The following is a 25195-nucleotide window of genomic DNA, read 5'->3' on the forward strand; positions in this document are numbered from 1 at the left end:
CGGCGGGGGGCGGCCGGCGGCGGGGGGCTGACCGCTTACCCCCGGCTGAAGCTGAAGATCATGATCCGGGACAAGCTCATCCGCGACGGCATCAACCTGAGTAAACCCCCCTACTCCAACAAGGTAAGAGGGTCCTGCCTCCCCCCCGACCCCCCCCCGCTGCCTTCAGGAGGGGCCGTGGTCCCAGGTGTGGTGAGGCAGTGATGGCAGCTGGACCAGTCCTCCCAGCCAGCTGGAGATGCGGGGTCCATCTGGCAGGGCTCGGTCCCAGCTCTGGTCCATGCGCTGGTGCTGAGCGTCACCGCTCTGCCTGTGGCCTTTTTTGGAGGGAAACATGGTCAGGACTTCCCACCAGCCAGGTGTGAAGAGGAGTGATGCCAACGCGGGTCGGATCCCGCAAGGCTTGTTGGGCTGATGTGGACTCACAGGGTGGTGCAGGGTTGTGCTGTGTTTGGGTTTCGCCGCTATTTTGTTTCATTAACCGGTTCTTTTAGGCCAGAAATTGACAGGACGGTCTTCATGGTTTGGGGTTTTGTTTGTTTGTTTTTCTTTTCTGTGAAACTTTCCCATTGTGCTGGAGAGTGATGGTTTCTCTCATCTTTTGTTAAAGGCCGTATTTTAGTGTCAGTTTCTGTTGGCGCAATGGCTCATGAAGCAAGTGGTAATCTGGCTGGAGGAACAGCTCCTTCTGTTGCCTGGATTTATTTAGTGGAGGATGGTAGTGACTGGTGAATGTCAAAACTATTCATCAGCCGCTTCAGCATAGGTTGGTCTATCTCCAGGACACGCAGTCTACCGAAGGGCCAGAAAAATGCAGGTCTTGGAAGAGCGCATTCCAGTTTGATGAAACTCCAATATTTACCTAATTCTTATCTTTTGAAAAGGTTAAAATGTAAGATTAATGTGGTTTCGAAGATAGAAATTGTTTTGTCTAAAGTTTTCTGTAGGTTTCCTGCTGAAAACATCATATGCAGAATAAATAAAATGATGGAATTAAGTGGATAATACCATGGAGGAAAAAATTATGTGTGAAAGAAAATAAGTTATTATGATGCATGGTGGCTTCAGAGTTCAGAATTAAGTGCTTCAAAGTTGTTTGATGACCCAAGTTGCCTGCATTTTCTTTAATGATTTGAAGTCTGATTTTTCAGAAAGACTGAGCAGTTGCGATTGACCTTCAACTTGTGGGTACTTTTTATCTCTGAGAAGCTTATGGAGGGATAAAAGCAAGGTGATGGAGAAGTCTGCAGGTCTGGGTTTACAAAAATGTGAGGAGTTAAAATTGAGAATCAACGATCTGCTGTAGAAGACCTGGATGTAAGGTCAAACCAGGACCATAACAATGTGGAGGTGGAGGTACTAAGACTCCTCGGACAGTAAGTTTCAGGACTTAACAGCTTGGTCATAGCGGGCCACTAGTTACTTCTCAAGTACAGCACAGTTTGAGATATTTATTTGTTCTCTTTTCCTGAAACATCTGGCTAATGACATTGTCAGAGACGGTGTATAAAATCTGAGAGGACAGTAGGCAAATCTAACAAAGCATCAATGGACAAATGTGTATCTAGTCTAAGTACAACATATTCAAAAAGGTACCGTATCATTTTGGAAAGACAATTTTTTCTCCCTCCCTTTGAAGTGATACATCTTTGGACTGACACCCTTCTGAAACTACCATTATGGGTCTTATATAAAAGACCTTCTATGGAAATCCTGTCTTATCATTGTAGTTGCATCGTGTTACCCACTTCCATAGCTTCATTTCATGTCTTGCTTTTGTGTATGTTCACAGTCACCAGTTCCATCTTACCAGGTGAATCTTCTACCTTTTCTCTTCTATATCTCCTCCATAGGAAATGTAAATTTTCTAAGATGCCAGCATATGACATCAAGGAAATTCAAATCTTTGGCATTGATTTCTTCTTTAGCTCACCTTATTTTCATTTGATGGATCTGATAATAGTGTGGATTAACTGTCAGGGCAAGCTCATCTTACATGGAAAGCATCACTCAGCTTTAATTGGTTTAAATCTAAATGAATGTTTTGAAATAGAAAGAGGAATTAAGCTTACTTTCCTAGTTTTATTTCAGCCTGTGGTGTCAAAGTATTTATTTTGGATGATAAATGCATATAACATAATTTTTTTTTGCAGTAATAGAAAAACTTTCTCCATCTCCTCAGTGTGAATCACTTCACATCATAGCATGTTGTAAGAAACCATAAAGCTGGCAAGATTTGAGTGTGTGTTGCTCAACATGTGTTACTCTGAATGCCACCCACTGTAGCAATCCATCTCCAAAACGGCTTAAAGGGAATAGCGAAAGATCACGTCACTGTGAATTATTCATTGGATGTAGTTTAGAGCAAGAAAAATGAAATACTGTATTCTTTCATTTGGGAAAGAGCCGTATTGTAACAGTGTCTCCTTAAAAAATCACCCAACTTTAGAAAATTGTGGATATAACTTAAGCAACCTGTATTGTACTTTTTATATAGAATATGCAGTGTACAGACTTCTGAATGTCAAAAAAAAGCCGGGATGTACTCTCTGCTGTGCACAGGATGAAAGAATCAGCTTGAGGTTTGAGTTAGGTTTTTTGTATACGTTTTCTACCCATCGGTCTACAGATGGTCGTGTGGATATTCTGGAGCAGGGCACTGGATACTGACCTATTTGACATCCATTTGCATTTCCGGTGCTGCTGAGCTGCTAATTAGCCTTTCACTTCCCTCCATGACTTACATGGAGAATGCCATCATCTTTTCCTCTTAATATCTATGAATGGAAATTAGTATCTATGATTAGAGGAGCATGCTTGGGTGTGTATGTATATATGAGCAACCTGGTCTAATGGGAGGTGTTGGCAGGGGGGTTGGAACAAGGTGATCTTTACAGTCCCTTCCAAGCTATACCATTCTATGAATCTACATGTATATGCATTTTACTTGCTTCCCCAAGACTACTTCATGTGTTCATTTATGTAGTTCTCAGGCAGTTTTAGAGTTTTATTTGAAAACTTCCCTGAGAAGTGGAAGTGCTGCTCCTCTGTCTTGTTTATAGCCTTTTCCCAGCTGCCTGAGCTGTAGATACATCACAAGATCAAAAGTGAGTATTGGGTGTAGATGTGGAGATGTTAAAAGCATCCTTGTGCTGCCCTTCCAGTGTTGTTGCTGTCTTTTCAGATGAAGGATGAAACACCAGAGTAGGAAAGATAGAAAAGCACTGGCATCATAGAATCATCATAGAATCATCATAGAATCATTCAGGTTAGAAGAGACCCTTGGGATCATCGAGTCCAACCATCTACCCTACTCTACAAAGTCCTCCCCTACACCATATCCCTCAGTACCCCATCTAAACGTCCCTTAAACACAGCCAGGGACGGTGACTCAACCACCTCCCTGGGCAGCCTGTTCCAATGCCCAACCACTCTCTCTGTGAAGAATTCCTTCCTAATGTTCAATCTAAACCTCCCCTGTTGGAGCTTGAAGCCGTTCCCTCTCGTTCTATTGTTAATTACCTGTGAGAAGAGACCAGCACCAACCTCTCTACAGTGTCCTTTCAAGTAGTTGTAGAGAGTGATGAGGCATGGTAAATTTTAGTATAACTTAGTTTGATTACAGTCAGCAGAAATGACTAAAAACTACTTAACAGAGCTTAATATAATTCTCTTAAAGACGTGCAAACTTTGAATTGAAGCCATGCATGCGGGTGACTTCAGACATGGAGAATTATCACAAGCCACATCTTGATTATTTCCATGGAGAATTAGAACAAGGCCTTACCTCCTCAAATTGCATCAAATATATTTTTCAGGTATAAACCAAGGAATATAACTGTAACTGAGGAGAACTCTGCAGAAGTCAGGTTTTTGTTCCATGTTGGTAATGCTCCTTAACTCTCAAAGCCTTCTATTTTAGTTTCATGCCTGCTGTTGCTGGCTGATAGCCTTAGAATTTTTATAGAAAAAGACATCTTAGAAGTCTCCAAGAAACTTCTTGTGGAGGTGATGGGCCTGAATGCCCTTCAAACAAGAACCTGTGGTACATCTCGGAGTCAAGTGAAACATCTGTGCCATCTCAAAACATCTAGCTGCTTTAAAAAGTTATTCTTGATGGCTGTAATTCTGCCCTTGATTAGGAATTTAATTAGGCCCAGTGTAGACATACCATTAATATTGCTTTGCCGTTTAGAAGTTTTGGGGGATGAACTGATGACAGAAGGAAACCAAAATGAGCAGCCCCCCTGCACTAGCCAGAGCAGAGGAAGCAGAACCTTTACCTCCATACGGAGATATTTCTTGCCTTTATGAGCTTGTTGCAAAATGGATTATGCCCATGTGGGTTTGAGCAGGAGTAGTGTCACTAAATGTCACTGTGGTAGGGAAAGCAGAGGAGCACCAAATTTGTCAATACAAAGACAAGTACGGTACCTCATTGTGGAACATGCCAAGAGAAATTAAGTATTCTATTTATCTCAAATATAGATTAAGTGACATTTAATAGTTTACTGGAGTTTCATTACTATTTCTAATTGAAATAAATGGCCTGGCCTGTTTCTTGAAGAACTTTATTCAATTTTGCATCTGTGGAGAGTTGCAAATACATTAAAAATCTCTAAAAACATACATGCATTTAAAGCTTCTGCACCAATTAGGATGATTTGCTTAGCCTCAGTAAAGTTATACTCATGTAGATTTCAATATTTATGAGAGAGAATAAAACTGTAGTGTGACATATGTATGTGTACGTGACTCCATTGTCACTCACTGTGCTGTTCATGATTATCAGCATGCTTGGAAAACAAACAGTAAAAATTCAGCTGCATTTGAGGTCATAATCTCAAGAGTTCAAGCAGATGTAGAAAAGTAAGAAGTCATATCCAAGTGGTTATCTGCTTAAAGACCCAACCATGTTTTTTTAAGTTCCATGCTGATGATAAAGCACAGATTTATGGTTCTGATTAAATCTTTGTTTAATCCTTGCCACTACAAAATGAGGAATATTTCACATAAGTTAAATGTTGAGAGGTAAAGATGCCAGTAATGCTGCTATGAAATACACTGGTTCAAGCTGAGTCTGGGGCTGGTTAATGTAGGCAGCGCTTTAGATATTTACAGGAGTGAATTCAGTGAATTAAAAATATTGTGCTTTGAAGAAATGGCAACACTCACCCATACTAGAATGAAACATGAACCTTTTTCTAAAGACCTGGCTGCTTTGGAATAACTGCATCAAGCCTGATTAGCAGAGCGTTCTCAAATATGCCTTGGGGAAAGCTGCCTATTGACAAAAGTACCAGTGCATTAAGTAGTAACAATATTTTCATGGCAATAAATTAGCAAAGCTACAGGCAATGTTCAGGAAGTGAAAAGGTATTTTTTTATAAGAAACCACTGGATTTGCTTTTGACTTCGTAACTCCCTTTTCTTTTAAAGAAAACATAGCACTTCATATATTGGGCAGTTGTTTCAAAGTCCTGGTTTATTAAACTAACGGAAAACAAACAGGAGAAGATCTTCTTCCCATCAGACCATTAAGGCAAAATGTTGCAGAATGTGAATAATACAGTACTGTGCCATATTTGCATTTGAATTGTTCCTGAATATTTTAAAGTGTATTCAATAATCTCCTCTGGAAATGTAAATATTCCTGGGTTTCATTATCTCAGTTTTGTGGGGAGGAAGATCCTGTTAGGGTATATGAAAGGTGGAGGGAGAACAGTATCAACTTCACAGCCTTCTTGCCCTCTTTTTAACTGTCGTGTTCAGTGCATTATCTCAGCTCTGGTCATGGCAGGGGCTGGCAGAGGAGCAGAGGAGCGTGTGGCTCCTGGCTGTGAGGAACTGTGCGGGGCTGAGCAGCTTGGCACTGGGAGCATCAGCAGCCCTGGAAGGGGGATCCTTCCTTTGTCCTCCACATGGCTCTAAGTTTGAAGGAAAAGCTAAACTTACAGGTCCCTGGCAAAAGAGAAGCATCTGGCCTCTTGTAGGTCCCTGAAGGCTTTTGCTTCCACTAAAGGACATGATTCAGATCACTGTGGTGCAAAGCGGAACTGAGTTTTTTTCATATAATGTGGGAATTTGTGTCCATACTGCACCTCAGCAGAGACACCACCAGTGGTGTGGCAAAAATCTAACTACCAGTTTCACTGCCACACACCCAGAAACCTGTCTCGTTTTAAGCAAGTTTGGTGATCCCAAGTCTTTCTGAGGAAAAAACACATTTTAAGGAAAATATTTCAGTTGAAACCACCCTCCAGAGCTTCTGTCTCTGCCACATGTAGGATGATGAAGCCCATATACACAACCGTGTGGGAGGAATACCAAAGAAATCAAGATAATTTCTCACCAATGAAGTATCTTGTGAACCATGTTTCTAGTTCAGTTTATGACCGATATCACTCTCTCACATATACTGTAACACATAGGGCTTCTGTGTCCCTGATTTCAGATGTGAAATTGAAGAATTTGCCTAAAGTAATGAAAAATTTTTGGCAGATGAAGCATTGGGACCCATTACTGCAGCATCTTTGTCCATTACCTTATGATTTAGAGTAAGCTTCCTTACATGTAAGTAACAGAAAAGCGATCAAGGAATAACCATTAACTTGGCTATATGGCAATTAGTTATGCCTGTTAATTTTGCCTGTTAGTTATACCCTGTATCAATATGTCATTATCAAGAGTCCCTATCCACGAAGGTGTATAGATTATATACGTATAATCTGAAACATACTAACAGCTATTACAGAATTTTTGAAAAGTGCAGCAGAGGGGTTTGAAGTGACAGGAATATTGTTATTGCAGATTAGAAATGAATTTATTATATCACTTACAGGAGCTCACTTACTGGTTTTAGACTCTTCCAAAGCAGGAGAGGATGGAATGAGTTAAGACTAGATTGGTAGGTTCAACTTTTAAATTTCTTGCTATGTCAGTTTGAATGAGCCCCTTTGCTTGGCGTTTGACAAAGCTATCTGGTTCAATCTCTTTGTCTAGGCTAATATGACATCTCATATTGATGTACTTATCTTGACAAATGTGGTGGCTTGTACACGCTGCAGGAATCGTCGTTTATTAAACGAGCCCAGCGGTGCTATGTTTAGCACTGCCATGTTATTTTGGGACCGGCTGTGGAGCAGGAAGGGGAGAATCGGGTGAACCTTCCCTGACACTGGCAGTCTGTGAGCTGGGCTGGCCCAAAACTATCTCCAGTGACTCATCCAGCCTCTTCGGTTTGTTACTTGCAGATAGTAAAAAACTTTTCTTGCTGCCAAACAAAAGAGAAGTGGTGTGTCACATGGAACACAAGTAGAAGGGCCTTCAAATAGTATCTTATCCTGGTTCTCACAAAGTCAGCAGGATGTGAGTGACAGTGATGCATGCCTCTCACGGGAGCCTTGCTCCTCCAGTTGGGCTCATTCCCAGTGAAGTCAGTGGGGGTTTTGCCAGTGATTTCATTTGATGCTGGGTTTGGCGTGAAGTGTTCGAATTAAATCAGCTAGCAAGCACACCCTTACCGACTGTAAATGTTGTGGTGGGTGAGAACAGGATGACATGAGATGAGAACGATAAAGACATCGTAGTAGTAGCATGCAAAAAAAAAGGAATCAGGACTTTTCAGAGCTTTGAATATCACCATTAGCAGCTTCAACAGCAGCAAGGCAGGCTTCTAATAGATCTAACAGGTTTGTGCTAGAATAAATGTTTGGTAAATATTGTCTGAAATCTCCAGTAATGTATATTGGTTGGATGCAAGTACACATAGTTGTTTATAGCTGTCCTCTCAGTAACTTAAAACTAAGGAGAAATGGCAATAGTATTTAGCAAATAAAATGTACAATTGGGTACAAATGTATGTTTTCCACAAATTCTTTTTTCCCCAAGAAGAATTGCATTGGTTTTGAGGTTCCACACCCAAAGGAGGGATGTGGTGTTATCGCTGCGTATGATGTCAGTTGGAACTTTGTGGGGAAAGTAAGTCCGGTTCTGATGTCTGTGCCTCAGAAACCACACGGTACATTTGGTGTGGTTGAGAAAAGAATTAAAAAGCTGGAAAAAACCGTGCCTTTCAGTCAGGGACTAAGAAAAGCTTGCACTGTTTTTTTCCCAGAGTTAGTTAAGTGGCCACTTGGCCATGCTCTCACATGCACAGAAGGAAATATTTTTATTAGCAGAAAAAGGCATTGAGAACTTCAGTGGCTGAGAGCTGGAGCTAGGCTATTCATGCTGTGAAGAAGGCCAAAAGCCAGTATAAACCAAAAACTTAATAAGTCAATATTCCATAGAGGAAAAAAAACAACCTCAAAACCTAAAACTAGGAGTGGGCGCCAGTTCTGCATCAGTACTATTGGTCTGCGGATAGACATGTTTGCTGGGAGTGACTCTTCTGTGCTAGCAAGCTCCTGTCCCTTGGGCTCCACATCTCTAAGTCTGCCTCAGGGCACACTATTTCTTCCCTAAGCGCAATCTCTTTCCCATCCAAGAATGTATGTCTTTTGCCTTAGGTCTCCCTAACCCTTTTCTCCCCAATCTATATTCACTCAACAAAGCTGAGGGGTGTTAATGATGATCTTTTTGGTTGGAAAGACAGAATTGATGCAGTGATACCTTTTTGTATAGCTTGAGACAATGCTGTGTCTTTTTCACTTGATCCCATCCCACCCCATCCCAAGCCCATCCCAAGTATGAGTTTCATCTCTCTCCTACTGCCCCAGAGTCTCAGGCTGAGATTTGGATCATTTTTCTCCCACTCAGGAGAGCGGGGCCATCACTTCTCTCTCCTTTGTGCTCAGTGTCCCCGTCAGCCTTCCCATTGACCAATGCAGGTGGCCGAGCCCAAGTTGTTCTCATAAAACTAAACCTCTAGAGTGAGATCTTAAAAATTTCAATCTTAAAATTGCCATAGGCTGCAGGTATCCAGAGTCCCTCCAGACCCAGTCCTGTGGAAGAAAAAAGGATCTAGGAAAAGGAGGATGTATTATTATAGCTGTCGAACACATGTATTGGTTTTTGAAGCAAGATTGAATGTAAAATGTTAAAAATAGTGAATGTAAAATATTAATTTTATCAAAATACAGGAGTTGTAACCTCATCAAAAGTTATGAGTTCAATGCAAAAATGTTGAAAGAAATTTTTTTGCATAATTTTTTAGTGCTCATCATGTGATCATGATAATTGCTTCTAATTGCAGCATCTCTGAATTCTTGTCCGAATGTGTCATGGCTGCCAAAATGTTTTTCTTCAAATTTTGTTTGAAACCGTTCTACTAATAACTGTGTTGCACTACACTGAGTATTTTTATACAAATACATCTCTGATCTTTTGTATACCTTAGAGTTAAGATCTCCCTGTAAATATCCAGCTATTAGTTTGGCAGTGGTTTTTCCATAGCTAAGGAATGGGAAGTACCAGAATAAAGAATCATCAAGAATCAAATTTTGCCTTGAGAAGGTCTGTCACAGATGTTCATGTGATAGTTCCTAGCCTAAGAATTTCAATCAAAAGGTAACGACAAGTGGCTGTTTCAGCTTCTGAGTCTACATTGTCTCACATATCAGACCAAACATCACAGGGAAATCTCATTTTAAAACACTAACCTGAAGAAACTCAATGGTTAATAAAGAGAACTGTGGAAATTACTAACTAAGAAGGCTTGTTCATTTGCAAGTGTTAATAATGTTCAAATAAGGAGGGAAACAGAAAATAAGGAAACGTGACTGAAATTATGCCAAGAGATCTGTAAAAAGAGTCATTTTGATTTTACCAGCTTTGTTATTTTCACATGAAGAAAATTTATTGGACTTTCCTTTGATAACTTCTAAATAAGATTTTGCCAAGAGAGTATTTCAGAGAGAGGACTTTCACATACACTTGGTATTTATACAGTGGTAAAAATAATGCTCTGTAGCTTGTGGAGTGGGATGGAGCAAGAGAAAGCTTGACAGGAATACCACTAGCTGGTTTCTGTCCAGCTCTAAAAATTACATACAGTAAGGACATACTCCATGCAGCCAGTGAGTAGAAGCAATGAAATGTGTGTGCGTCGTTGCCAATAATGTCAAAACCAAACAAAAACTCCAGTCACTCATTTTGTGTCTTTTTAAGAAGTAACATTAGTATCTCTAGCAAAGATTATTGCAAAATTCTCCTAAAAAGTTGACTTTCTTTATCAGATTTGTGGTCTAAAACCTCAGTGTTTGAAGCAATGTTGAAAAATTCTCCTTTCAGTAGTACTTTCGGTCCTGATGCAATAATTCCCTGGGAAACGGATCTTATTCTTTCGGATAGAAAGGCATGCACAGTGAAAGGAAGGGAACTAACTTAATTGCAATCAGGTAGCAATGGAAATCACCTGAGCCAGGCTTGCTCCTGGGTACTCCCAGGCTCGTAGCCACAGTGCTCGTTTGCTTCTATAAGTGTGAGAAGCACTGCATGGGTTTGAACCAGCTTGGATTGTTTTTCTGATGGAGCTTAGATAATCTGCAATGCCACTTGTCATAGGTAAGTTTTATGCTTATCAATGAAAGCAGATTACCATAATTAGAGGCAGTCAGAATCTCTTGTTGAAGTTGGCTTGTACTGGTATTATAGCGAGTATGTGACAGTGTGGGTACTGTGCATTTTATAAAATATTACATCACTTACAAAATTGGGTGGTTTTCATGTGAGTCTTCAGTAGCGGGTATTAATTCATCTATATGGGAAGTTGTAAAGGATTGAGGTTTTCCCCGAAGGAATTATTTCATCTTAGAGCTGGAAACTTACTTAACAGAGAATTTATATTCTAAGCTTGCGTATATTAAAAAGAACTGCTTATGCAACCACTGGATTCATAAAATCAATTCCTATGGTGTCTAACAGGAAATAAGCACTTGCCGTATATCCTTCCTCTGTGTGTGTGATGGTTTTGGTTTTGGAAGGAGCATAGACTTGTCCAGGAGAACGGATTGTTTTCATAGAACTTGTTTTATAGATCTTTCAGTGGCTGAAATTGATGTAATAGTTAATAGTATTGATGTAGATTTGGAAAATAAGACAAAACTTCCTTTGTGCTGAGCACGCTTCTTCCTACGGGGATAAGGAAATGAGCATCATCTTAATAAGAAATAGCTTTATACTCGCAGCGAATATGAATTAAATTCAAGGTGAAGGTAGTGAAGGAATTTCAAGAGCTTATTTTGCTTTTCTTCTCCTTGTCTCTCTTGTCATGTTTACAGTGAAAAAGTGTCTTTCTCCTATTTGAATTTGCTACATGACTGGATAAAACCAATTTTATCCTTCTACTTGGCACATTCTAAATTCATACTCTCCCCTTTTTTGTTGCTTTCCCCAATAGTTTGTGCAGTATGAATATACACTTCATGTACTTGATAGTTTACAGTGTCTAATTTTAATTTTTCAAGATGTGCTATTTTTAACTGAAGTAGTAGCATTGTTTTTCCTTCAAATTAAGCATGGTATTTAAATTCTGTCTGTTGTGAACTTCTAGTGGTGTTGTCTTAGAATGACTTTCAAAATGAGTCAGGTGTTTTCACTAACACCTTGCTTCTTTAGGCAGTCCCTCCCAGAACTTATACTGGCTCTTCAGTAGTACAAGTTTACATTTTGATTTTTTTTTTTTTTATTTACTTTATTTTCTGCTCCCTGCCTGCTTAGTATTTGCTGATATATTTTCATTTCTTTGGTTCCTGCTGACAAAAGATAAAAAATGCCATTCTAAGTGGCACTGCTTTTGATCAGTCCTTTCTTTTAGTGTGGGTTTTGTCTTGCGAAATCTTGCATTCACAAAAACACCACAAGACTTTTCTGCAGACTCTTTCAGATAATAACTATTCAGGTAACTATCTATTAGTGATGATGTATATCGCATGACAAGGAATAATATGCTCATGAAGCAATATTAATTTTTTATATTTCATTGTTTTAGGGAAATGCATGAATATTTAGGTTTTAGTTTTAGGGGATTTTGTAATGGTTTCTAAACAGACTGCAGCACTGAATGTTTGTCTCTGTGTACTTTCCTGCGGTCTGTTTGGTAGCTGCTTGAAAGTGAGACAAGCGGGATACGGAACTGGAACATGGACGTTGGTGGGTAAATAGCTCTTTGATATAAGAGGAAACTTCTGCAGCTTAAGCAGCAAGTATTATCAGTTGCCTTTTCTATAGTGGAAATTTCAAAAGTAAAAGCATGTTTACAATAGATTGTTAGGTACGTAGGCTCTGACCCTGTTACCCCAACACGAAAGTCGGTGGAATTCCTCCTATTGATTTTGTTGGGAACAGACTGAGGTTTCTGCCGAGGACATACAATTCTGCTTTCAAAGTACAATATAAAAAAAATGTAACCATTGTGGTTGCTGGTTGAAACCTTGCCTTGATCTAAATGGCTTTTTAAATGTATTTTTATTAGCTGCTATTTTCATGAACTGGTAAAAGTCCTTTCTCTTTGGAATGAGCTGCTGAGATTGTGGGTGCCCCTCCCCCTGAGTTAATACCATGAAAATGGTCTCTGTTTCTTTTCTCTCTTATTTTTTTTCTTTATTGCTTTTCTCTCATCCATCCTCTTTTCCTTTTTCAGTTTGAGACTTTTGAAGTAAGTCCTAGCCTGTCAAACAGTGTGGTGAAATTCTGGATGCTTTTCCATTTTTCAACTAGGAGTAAGGGAATAGAAAATGTAATCAATAAGAATGAGATAATTTTTGATACATGAAAAATATTCAGAAGGCAAGAAATGGAAATAAGTTGTTAATTGTGCTATAATTATTTACTGATGCTGGATAGCCCTTTCAAAAGGTTTTTTTAGCCTTTAAGAAGAGTAAGCCTATATGTTGATTATTTGTGCCTTACTGGGCTAAAACTGTCTGGGAGGAGCTAAATTTGGAAAGGAGATAAGAGTTGTAGTCAAGAAATCTCAAAAGCAATCAAGTTGAGAAAAAAGTTTTAACGCTGTGAGTTTATATCATGTTGTTTTGGAACTATATGCCCCAAGGAGGAGATCAATTTGACCTCGGTGAAATGGCAGGATTTATTTGGAGATGGGTCGATCGGTTTACTTACGTGTTCTATCAATCCTAGAGGTGGAAATCTGGCAGACATTGTAACTAGTTTCCTGTTCTTTTTTTAATTGAAGTGGTGTGTTGAGAGGAGTTGCTGGCTGCCCGCCCATACGCTCCCTTGCTTTTTCTTCAGAATCTCTGATTTCTGCTCCCTTTCCTGTTAAACACACTGGTTTTTGGACCTGTTTGGCGATTGCTTGTGCCTGTGTAGACCATTTTGTCAGCCTGGGGGCGGACGGGAAAAGGTCTAAAAGGCTATGTGAATAACACTCTAAGTGTGTTTTCTTTCTATGTTCCCAAAACTGTGTATGAAGAATACTTAAACTTTGGGTTTCCAAATAAAAGAAAATGTTGGAAGAGAAAGGCATTAATTTTTTTTTTGTTATCGGTTCACATTTAAATTGCAGCTCTGGATGTTGTTTAGACAGCTTGCAGCTGAAGAATATGTTTAGAAAAACTCCTACAGTTCTATGCAAGCTTATTCTCCACTATACAAATAAGTGGTGGTGCTGCATGGAGCTGAAGCAACTGCATATCTCTAAGGAGCAGAAACAGCAGTGAAATTGGTGCAGCAGTTTTCCATGTGTTCCTTTAACATATCTAAGGTTTAACTAAATGGATATTGCTAAAGTTGTAAAAATAATTCCATTCACAGGATATCAGATCCATGCTGGGATTTAAATTTCCTTCTGCTGTTTGATTAATTGGTAGTACCAACCCTTAGTAATTTTTGTGACTGAAATACTTGTCCAGTACCTCTGGACAGAGGCGATACTGTGGCAAACATCTTCCTCAAATGTGAGCTGGATTTTGAAACTACTGATTGACAAGCAATTGTCTAACTTTACAGAGGTTGTGTTATTGATAATCTTAATCTTGGCTAATAATCTTTTTACAATGCTAAGTTGTCTTGGCTATTAAATATAATTTTTTTTCCTAATATCTTACCTAAATTTTCCATGCAACAATTTTAGCTTGTTACTTCTTGCCCTGCCTGCTAGGGCCATGGAGAACAGAGGCTTTTTCTTTTCCTCTGATGGCAAGCTTTGGCTACCTGGGGATACTGCAAAGTTCTGCCTAAATGCCTCTGCTGTAATAAAGAAGACGGTTCATTAATCCTCCTTTTAGGTTACACTTTCTAGACCAATTCTCATTCTTTGAAGTTGTTCCCTTCTGTCCTCTCTCCCTGGCTGGTCTGAAGGGTTCTGGACAAGGTATCCCAGCTGGGGGGCCTTGCTGGTGTTGGCCAGAACGTAAGTGACTCTGTCTTTGCAGTTGAGAATTTGGTTCATTTACCCCCATGTGGCTGTTACCCTCTTTGTAATGTTGAGACGTTGCTGACTCATGCCTTGGATCCACAGCAGGCCCCGAGACCTTTAGGGAGCAAAGGGAGCCATTTGTTTTCCATTATTGGTGTCTGTAATGATTCATAATCAGGTGTGCTTTCTTGCTGTTGTCCCTGATGAATAACATCCCTGTATTTATTGGGCTCGCCCTCCAGTTTAAGGCCATTTTGAAGTCTAAGCCTGGCCTCCTGTGCAGTAATGTTCCAACTACTTGAATGTGGCCTACTGATATAAAAAAAACCCAACCGTCCTCTGTTTCACTATCCAAATCAGTACTAAAATGATTATTGCTGTACTGAGGACAGTCCCCTGCAAAACTTCTCTTGATACCTCTTCAAATGTTGGCATAGATAGTTTGTAAATATTTCTCCTCATAGTTTGTACTCATTTGTTATTTTCATTTAGGCTGTGCTTCATTAGTTTGCTAATACAAATGTCTTGTGAAACAGTTTCAAAAGATGTAATAAAGTCAAGATTTTTGGCATCTACTTATTTCCTTTTTTCCTGGAGGTTTGTTATCTGGTATACAAAGAGATTAGGTTGATTTGACAAAATTAATTCTTGACAAGTCTATGATCACTGTTAAGCATCATGTCACTTTTTGATTTGTGAAACAAAAGCATTTTTACGTGGGAGGATCAATAAGGCTTCCCCTGTACAGCTTAATAATCTTGCTCCAGTAAATGCAGGTTTCTTTCATCCTTCTGTTATCTTCCCTTACTCAAACAGTAACCACTCCTGGTCCCTTACACCACCGGTTTGGGGGGAGGGTAGTGTGCTTTCTGGGTGCACAGCAGACCACCTCCTTGCACACAGACCAGTTTTCCCCCCTCTTGCTGCCAATCTGGTTGTAATCATAAACCTAACCCAGTTGGTGGACTCTTTCGTGGAGCTGTTTGCCATTATGTGTACAACGTCAGTTGGGTCCAGACACCTGTGTGTCCTCTGCATTTCAGCTCACACTAGTTTTCTAATGGGTAGAGGGAACTGAGGACAACTGTACTGCACTTCAGCCCTTGGTGCCCACGGTGAGTTTGTCCACAGGGATTACAGGAATGTGCCCGCGCAAGAGTGGGGTCTGCAAAGAAGAGCCTTGAGCCACTCATGTAAATCATCTCTTGGGGCGTGTTGTGTGGGCCTTGGCCACTGCCAAGGATCTGGCCTAATGAGTATTGAATGCTGTGTGGTGTCCATTCTGTCACCCAGGATGTAGCTGAAGAAAACCATAATGTGCCCGGGTCACACATGCATCATGATTAAATGTCTCAACACTCAGATGTGTTTTTATTCTATGTTAGTCTGACTCAAAAGTACAAACTGTAGGAAACACTTTTCCTACTGGGCATGTCATGTAAAAATAAATGTCTGTTCTGTGTCTCCTTGCAGGCATATTCACCCTATTCAGGGTCGTGAGGGGTGGGAGTAACATGGCTTTTAATCACAGGCCTTTGGTATTTTAATATATACTTGCAAGGATCTCCCTCCTTCCCGCCTGCCCTTCCTCTCTCTCTGTATAACCTGGTGGATTCGTTCTTCCCAAGGAGTCTATGCTATTCTACTTTTTTCCTCTTGCATCAACACCTCAATCATAGACTTTTTTTAGATCTGACAATGGACAGATAGGTATCTTGCAGTTTATTTGTTTTTTTGGGGGGGGTTGTTTGGTTTTTTTTGTTTCTTTTGTTTTTTTTTTTTTAGAGAGGGTAAATTAAAAACCACCTAACCAAAATGAGAAACCAGTTGATTAGCTTGCTCTAGTTTACACAACGTGCTGGGGACAAAGGCCCGGGAGTAGCCTGCTGTACAAGTATGAGCAATGGAATGACTGACACAGGAACAGACTTACAGGGCATACCACTGCTTCCCTTCATTATGTACAGAGAAAAGGTGCCTTCTCCTTTTTCTCCCCATTGTGCGTCTTGCTGTTGTTTTACCACGAATTCATCATTCCTGCTTCTAATCCCCAGGATTTTCATCCTTTTTTTAAACTCACCTAACCTCTCCTTTACGTGGGAGAGTCACAGCAGGTTTGTTTTAAATCTCTTCTTCTGTCAACAGTGGTCCAGTAATGAAATCTCTGATACCATTATCTCTGAAGAAGGGCTCTTCCTCTATTAATTGCGCTGCATGATTGCCATACATTGTGAGGATCTACCTGCTGTGATGTTGCAAAAGGCAGAAGCAAGAGCAATTGACTATCATACCTTAAGCATTTGGCCTAACAAGAAAAAAAAAAATCCTTTCTTGGCTCTAAAACAAAGGGTCAGTCTTATGCACAGCATCCTGAAACATAGCGCAGTAATGTAACCGCAGGGAGGGATGTGCTACTGAAAGGAATCAAGTTCATGGAAAAGCCCTGGAGAGTTTAAATGCACAGGCAAGAGAAAAGCAGAGCCAAGTGACTCTTCTGTTTCCTCAAGCCTTAGCAATGGAAGGGATAAATGAGGAAAAGCAGCATCTGCATCCCCATGTCTGCTTCTCTCTAGTGCAAGTCCCTACTTGTATAATCAGCAGATCTTCCGGTTAATGCAGTGGGAACCCATTTAGCGTCTTTAAGTGTTGTTGGCATTATCATTCTAATGGAGTGAATATGTTTTGAGTCACAAATGCTGATCTTAATGTGAAGGGGGCAAGCTGCAGCATACTGGAGATTATACTTAATTACTGAACCACACATCCATCTACATATACTTATGCGAAGTTTGGCATTTTCAACAGTTTATTTTTAAATAGCTGAAAACACTCTTAAATAATGCTGATGCTACCCACTTTCAGCACGTTGTTTCTGAAAACAAACAGTTCAACAAACAACAGTTGCTTTTAGGGGAAATATTATTGCATGGTTGCCCCTAGCCTGGAGCTTTGGGAATATTAGGAAATAATTTAGGGGAAGTTATAAATCAGAGAGAAGGGACTTTAATCTTAAAGAATGCTTCTTCAACCATAACTGTGGCTCATAGTAGGATGTTATTATCTGGTCATGTAGAAATTTCCATGTTAAAGTTGGGGGGGGAGGAAGAGGGGTGCAGGAGGAAAGGACAAAGTGTACTTTCTACCCTGTTCTGTCGATATTCTGTCACTGGAGGTTCTGCGGGATGGATCTGCAAACTGTTTCCTACTGATTTTTTTTTTTTTTTTCAGTGTTTTAATGTAGGAAAACCCCACCAGAATGAAAACCAATTGTTACCTGCCTTAAAAAAAGCTTCAGTGACAAGTGGAAGCAGAAAGTGATGTCAGTTTGTAGGTGTAGAAGCTTTTTGATTTAGGAAACTGATTTATTCCTGTTGTTCAACGTAATAGGATCTTTGAAACTGTATTTTTGGTTTTTTTATATTATTTTTAAATTGGAACTATCTTCTAATTTCCAACGCACCTTTATTAATGAGTACTTATTCCTTTTTTTTTTTAAAAAAGTATGAGTTTAAGTAGGTTACCATGTAAAAAGAACAACAGCAGAGTGCCCATCGACCTGTGCATAGTCCTCAGTGTGGGTGTCCCTCCTCGCATGTGGAGATAAATTGCAGCAGTAGTTCCCATTCAAGGAATATCCCAAGTTCACCAGCAGGATGAGAGCAGTCGTATCTCTTAATGTCTTTGTTCTGATAGCTGAAACAAGTAAAGCTCCTTCAGTCTCTACTTGTAAATTGGGTTGTCCGAATCCATAGGAACTCTGATATCCCTTTTCTGCACCCAAGTTTTTATTATCCCTTTTTTTGAAAGTGGGTTTGTTCCAGATGAGTGTTTATTCTGGTATTCTGTGTGTCTAGCTAGTGTACACTTTCGTATATCTAGAAACACTAAAACCTTTTCCTGTTATGAGATATTTAACTTTTCTGATTTCCTTTCCACCCTTACTAGAAAACAAATATTTCTAGAAGCTAATTTTCTTTGTATTAACAAAGAAGTGTGGTAGATTGCACAAATAGTCTGTGGATATTTTCTTTTTTTTTTTTTTTTTACTACTGTGTGGAATGTTCTTGGGCAGTGCTGTAGGTGGTAAGTCATACCAGGTGTTATAAGCTGTGTCTTGAAGCTTTTAATTACAGGTCCAAACTGCACAAATACCACTGCTGGCCTTTTCTGTTTTTACCTATAGCACTTGAATGAGATGACTTTTTAAAATTGGTTATTTTAATAGTCGTGTATTACAGGAGTGCCAAATCTGATCCTTGCCATTTTTAATTCTTTTTTTTAAATACCCCAAAGCAACTACTACTGTCCCTGTCACTACCACTCTCTGAGATAAAGTAAACGTTTTTAAAGTCAATTCTGCGGGGCTGCAATTCTTGGCAACAAAATAATTTTGAACACCAGTAAGAAAATTTATGGATTTCAATTATAGCTTGTAGTGTATCATAATTCTAGTTTTATACCCTGTGCAGTTCAGTGTTTTGGGTTTTTAATGGGTATAGAGCAGTAATCATAAAAGTGATTCAAAATGCACCCAGTAATTACGGAGATTTGCTGTTGCTTTTGCATTAGAAATGATCATGATTTACAATCAACAAAATTGCAGTCTGTGGTTTTACTTCAGATACTCATGCTATTACACTGCTTATTAGTTATGGTCAGTGATTTAGAGCTTAAAAGTTACAGGTTAGAAAGCTGTAAAATTAGTTATTCTTTAATAGATGATAACAGTAAATTTAAAACAGACATTATATTAATTATAATCTTGTACATTAAAGAATACATATGTAGCCCTTTGTATCTTCTTTTGCTGCTGGAAATTAATTACAACTGAAATGAAGTAGTTGGGCTACAACAGCCAGAGTCACATAGGTATTTTTTTTCTCCTACTTTCTATTACAGTCCAAGAATTTTAAGATTAGCTGCCAGACTCATTTCTGTCTAGCAAGTAATGTAAATTATTCCTGTTCTTCACTCCTTTCCATTCCCCAAATGCATATTTTGGTATATTGAGTTATTTAAAAGGTAGCTAATATAATGAAATTGTGAGCATTTAAAATCATGTAGAAAGAATCAGAATTGTAGGTGTTAGAAGGGACCTCTGGAGATCATCTAGTCCAACCCCCCTGCCACAGCATGTTCACCCAGAGCAGGTTGGACAGGAATGCATCCAGGTGGGTTTTGAGTATCTCCCCAGCCTCTCTGGGCACCTGTTCCAGTGCTCTGCCACCCTCAAAGTAAAGAAGTTCTTCCCCGTGTTCAGACAGAACTTCCTATGTTCCAGCTTGTGCCTGTTGCCCCTTGTTCTGTCACTGGGCAGCACTGAGAAGAGCCTGACCCCATCCTCTTGACACCTGCCCTTTAGATATTTATAAGCATTGATGAGATCCCCTCTCAGTCTTCCCTTCTCCAGGCTAAACAGACGCAGGTCTTTCAGCCTTTCCTCATAACAAAGGTGCTCCATTCCCTTGATCATCTTTGGATGAAGAAAGGCATATTTTACCTGCAAATTATTTTTAAATACCTTTGGAATAAGGCAAGAGTATGGAAGGGTTCTGCTTACATGTCTCCTTTCTGTCCATTTTCTTCCTTACCTGTATACTTCCTCTCTTTTCTGGTACCCTCATGCATCAAAACTCAAGGAGAACTGATTTCTAGCTGTAAGTAGTAGTATTTCTGAATCAGGCTTTGCAGTTGGAAACTACAAGAGTTAAAGGTATTTCAACAATAATGTGTTTCTTTAGAACATTCTCAAGCATTAGCATAAACAGCACTTTCCATTCTTATTAAACCTGGATTTTAACTAAGATAAGATAGTGATCAGGTACATTAGCAGTCAAGTCACGATGTGAAATGTACTAGCATAGTTACTGATTACATAGCTGTTTGTTAGAAATCCTGACTGAAAAACTCAAAACTAGAGAAGTTTCTGAACTGTTGAATGACAGTGGCTTGTTTCTACAAGTTCTCATGGAGAGAGTGCACTTACTATTTTTGACCAATGGTGTTACTAGAATAAACATACAGTACTTTATTTTAGCTTGTGTTTTGTGTGGAATCCATAGTTGACTAAGGTTTCAATCACTGTCTTGCATTAAAAGTTGCATTCATCTTACTGTTTGCAAAATATCCTAAAGTGCTGGCCTTTAGAAATTCTCCTTGTCAAAATTCTTCAGCTGAAAAAGGGTTTTGAAATGCAGCAGAGCCCACCTTGGAAGTAGTTGCTTTAGGGTTTGTACAATCTGGCAGATTCTTCACAGTTCAGTACCTTGTTTAGGTGATTGTGATAGTGTGAGACAGGGTGCATAGAAAAATTAGAATAGCAAGATTTTATTTTTTTTATCGTGATTGAAGACTTGAGCATCTGTAAATGCAAACAGGAGAGATGAAACCCAAACCCTCACCTGAAGAGGGTTTTTTTTTCATCATGGTGTATTCAGGTCTGTTGCTGGATATTTTCTGATTAAAATTAAGAGTCTGAAATGTTTCATTTAGATTCTTCCAGGTTCAGTGAACTTCTGGTTTCTGATGAAACCTGGCCCAGGCTTCCAGTAGAATCTCTCTGGTCTGTAAACCCTCATCTGTTAATTTCTCCTTCTTATCCTCTTCCCCACTGGGATGATGTGAGAATCTCTAGCTTGTATCTGGCTGCAGTTTTTGTAACCAGTCTCTGATATATTTGTGAAGCCCAGGTGGTTTTCTGTTGTGTAGGCAACACTCCTGTGTTTGAAGTCTGGGAATTGATTGTCAGGGTGAGGAAGAGTTTGCCCAGGAGCTGTATATCCTGCAAGCCCTCACAGCTGCTCAGTGAGATTGCATTCTTGCATGACTAAAGATACCTTTTGTCAAATTGGGTTTTAACTACTGCACTTTCACTGAAATAGTTTGTATCGGAATTAAGTCCTTATTTTGCAAGCAGTTTAAACTGGTTATGGTGGTGTGGGGTTTGTTGTTGTTGTATTTTTTTTAAAAAGGCTTTTTTAAGCAGTTAATTTTAAATCTGGACTACCTTCCTCCTGTAAAAGCACACACAAAATCTCTTTGTATGAGAAGGATTAGTTTCGAGTTCAGTTAGCCCTGTGATATGGGCAAGTCCATGGTTGTGCAAAGATGGGTGGCATAAGGAGCATTAGGAGATGGATTAGAGGCAGAGATGAGGATGTGAGGGCTGGGGCGAACTGATGAATGCTGCTTCAGAGTCAGGGTTTGCCTCTGCCTCCTTAAAATGTGTGACCCTCCGTCCTGCGCGCTGTAGATTCATGTTTTCTGAGCGGGCTTATTTCAGCCAAGTATTAACTGGAAGGGGTAGCGAGTGATGGATGAGAAGTAAACAGCCCTGACAGAGTCCTTTGCTCCAACTAGCTTTTCTTCTGTTTGTCATGGGAGTTCAAGCCTGCCAGCTCCAAAATCATTCTGGATTTGTAGAAATAAAGCTGTTGGGCAGACTTTGGTTTTTTTGGTCTATTTGTATAGTGGATTGCGCTGGATGGGTTAATACTTGCTGCTAATAATTCAGTGGTTTCTCTGTTTAGACTCTGTTTTCCATGTATTACAGGAAGGACAGAAAAAGTAAGACCTTAAGTTCCCAGTAAGTCTGTAAAGCGCGAACATCTGCTGGAGTCGTGAACTGTGTATTGACTGTGTTTGGTAACAGGGCAAAGGCAGCTGATCATGAACGTCCTTCTCTTAATTACTTTGTCAAATGTCACTACAGTTCCATGTAGGGAAAAGAGGTATTTCCTTAATGACGAGGAAATAAGATAAACAGCAAGCAAAAAAGGGACAGGCTGCCAGTATGCTGCTGCTCTTAGTTTTATTTAATCGTAACTGTCATTTGTCATGTTGAATTCTTTCTTGTTAAGATCTCAGTACCTTTTTTACCAAAATACATGATCTCAAGTTCTAGTTTTAAAGGCAGCTGGCCTTTCATCCTTCTAGTAATTACCCAAAGTGAATCTAGGTCAGAGTTTACTTGGATATTCCTCCTGCAATTTTCTCTAGCCTTATGCTCATCAACTCTAATATTGTTTTTTTTGGGTTTTTTTTTTCCATTTTTTTTTTTCCGTTTCTTAATGAGTGCTTTTATGCAGCAAGATGAGGAAGAGGTGTATTTTGGAAATATGAATGGCTTACCAGAATGTAAAAAGGACAGACTTCAAATGAATCTATTACCTGAAGCTCAGCCTAGTAATAGAAATTATGTTTCGGGCCTTTGGACTTCAAGGGACACTCGTAATCCATAGCTAATCTTTATGTTAGCAAAATCAAAGATATGTTAATTCATTTTTAACACTGAAGTACTTATAATATCCTACTACAATAGGGATTGAGTATGTAAATCAAAAGTGTATTATATCATGCTAATTCCTTATTGATCGTTTAGCTTGCAAAGCTTGAATAAGGTATTTGTGGCCTGTAAGGCAAAATAGACCCGTGACTCTGTTACTGTTGTGACTTCTGCCTGTTCAAAGGCAAAATCAGACTTAGGTTTTTTTCAGGGTAAAGCTAGCTGGGTGATAGCAGTAATATCACAGTTTAGACTTCAGTGTTGACTCTGAAATTCTGCTGGGAATTTTCTGGACGGCCAGGCACACGGGGTAGGTAGATATGCAAGTTCTGCTTTCGCTGTCCTGGAGCTGAGCTTAGTCTTTTCCATTTGTTAAGTACCGCTGAGTCCCCTGAGCATTTCTCTCTGTGGGAGTATGAGACAGCAACAGCTTCCTGTGCAAAACAACCCACTACAGCTGTTTGTTAACACTTACTGTAAAAGTGACTGCTTGCCTTCAGTCATGCTGAATTATGTTAGCCTTTTAAGATGAAATATTCTGAAACCAGCTGCATTTACATGCATTAGCTGAAGCTGCCTAATTAGTTTAATTAATTAGCATAATTAGCTAAAGCTTCATTGTTCTGCAGAGTTAGACTGCTGGGTAAGCCTTTGGGCTCAAAAAGGGTATTTGAAGTACCTGGGCTAAACTAGTGTAGACAGGGATGGACTATTTATTAATCTCAGAAGTAACCAAAGATGATTTGCAATTTACTGAAGGTTCTGATGGGGTTAGTGTTTACATATAAAGGAGATCTTTAAGTCTGCTAGGATGTGGAGTTTTCTCATATGAAGACTTACATGAACAGTTTTTCCTGTGGTAAATATGAAATGTGGGTTTGAACTATGTTACAGTGAGATTGGAGTGTAACTTGTTGGTATAGTTTAATATAACTTGTCCACAAAAGGTCTAGTCACTTGTATTGACTTATTACATTATAAATTCCATATGGGTTGCTTGGGAGCATTGTTATGTGCCTGTGGATGACAGTCAGGGCCCTGACGAGCACCAGCAGTGGAAGCTGCCATGTTCACCACCATTTCAGATGTCTGGGCAGGCTCAGTTTGCTGATGATAAAGCAGCACCTTCTGTTTGATGCCCGAGAGCAGCACACCTGAGGCAGGGAGTGCTTTGGTACCCTGCTCTCCACAGCCATAGCCCAAGACCGTGCTGGGCTCCGTGCCCTTTCACAGCAGGTACACGTGCAGAGCAGGCAATGGGCCGCAGGACCATGTGTGAGTACACGCCAACCTTCTCAGACCCTCCAAGGGATCAGTGCCTTTTCCTAGGTCAGGTTGCTTCTGAGCAGGTGTAGATGAATTCTCTCTGTGTGTCTGTATGGCTGATGATATATAGGATTGGTTTTTTTGGCTTGACTGCTCGCAAATCCTGAGGGGTAGGATTTGTCCCTGATATAGCGCACAAAACTTTTGTGGAGTCACTGCACAGTTGAATCTGATGTGTTTTGTCTCGATTGTCTTTTCAAACTAAAACAGTAGGAGCAGGATGAACAATATTTAGTAAAACAAATGTGTCTTTATATTTTAGATACTGTAAATTTTAAGGCATGATGTTTGGTAAACAATACTGTCACAAGATAGATTTATGGGGACTTTAGGAAAACTGAAGCACTGCATTATTTGCTTTTGGGATAGTTCTTTAATTATTCTGCATATAGTTGCAGAACTGCATCTCAGCCATCCTTTCTGTTTCTTATTGAATCAGAATTTTAATTTTTTTGTCCTAGAATGAGTTCTGTAAAAGACAGTTCTTTTATATTCGTTTATGTAATGATCTGCAGAAGTGAGAGAGGATAGCGTACCACTGTCTTTCCTTCTTGCTGTTTTTCATCTTAACACAGTGCAAATGCTTTGTCTGTGTGTTGTATGAGCTGCTATCGTTTGTTTCTCAGTAAGCATGCAGTACCAATACATGCAACCGAAACACTGAGGCTTTTTTGGCAAAGGTGTGGAAGGGAGGTAAGGCATCATCTTATACTTTAGTTTACTTACAAGTTCTAAAAAATTATTGTAATAAGGAAATTGAGCAATAAAGAGTACTATGGACTTAACATAATTCTAAGTGTGAAAATGTAATAGTCTTGTGATCACAGTAAGTGTCTACATTATTAATGCCTGGTGTCCTGGTTCCTGAAGCAATAGTAATATGTAGTAGCCACTTCATTTTAGTGATTGACCTGAAAGTAATTTTAAAAGGTGCAATTTTAGAGGCTCGGTTGGAACCAGCCATTTGTGACTGATAAGTCCCAGGATGCATTCAGTATTGAAGCTTAGCATGAACACTTATTCAAAATCTTGCCTCTTGTAAATAAATGGAAGTGTTATTTCATTGTGTGAGCGTTTCCTTCACCAGCACCACTTGATTCAGAAAACCTTGTAGATAAATGATGAGTGTATACTAGGGGCCATATGGGTGCAGAAGTGGTGTTGAAAGCCAGAGTAATTTATTACAATCAGCTTGTTCCTGGAACAGGTGGGGTAAATCATTAGTTGCCAAGGACATCTCATGAGTGTGCAGAGAGGCAATACAT

The 25195-nt window shown here is 39.6% G+C and overlaps 1 protein-coding gene across 2 annotated transcripts in view; it reads left to right on the forward strand.

Moving 5' to 3' along the window:
* Positions 1 to 56: 56 nt before the first annotated feature.
* The window catches only part of SASH1 (SAM and SH3 domain containing 1), a 572614-nt gene continuing 547475 nt past the window's right edge, over positions 57 to 25195 (forward strand). For both annotated transcript variants that reach the window (XM_014951054.1, XM_014951056.1), the window contains exon 1: positions 57 to 123. In XM_014951054.1, the coding sequence (XP_014806540.1) occupies positions 61 to 123 (63 nt within the window). In that variant the 5' untranslated portion in view covers positions 57 to 60. The remainder of the gene's footprint in view (positions 124 to 25195) is intronic.

This window comes from Calidris pugnax, unplaced genomic scaffold (genome assembly GCF_001431845.1).
Source record: "Calidris pugnax isolate Ruff unplaced genomic scaffold, ASM143184v1 scaffold24, whole genome shotgun sequence".
In the NCBI taxonomy this organism is placed as follows: Eukaryota; Metazoa; Chordata; class Aves; order Charadriiformes; family Scolopacidae; genus Calidris; species Calidris pugnax.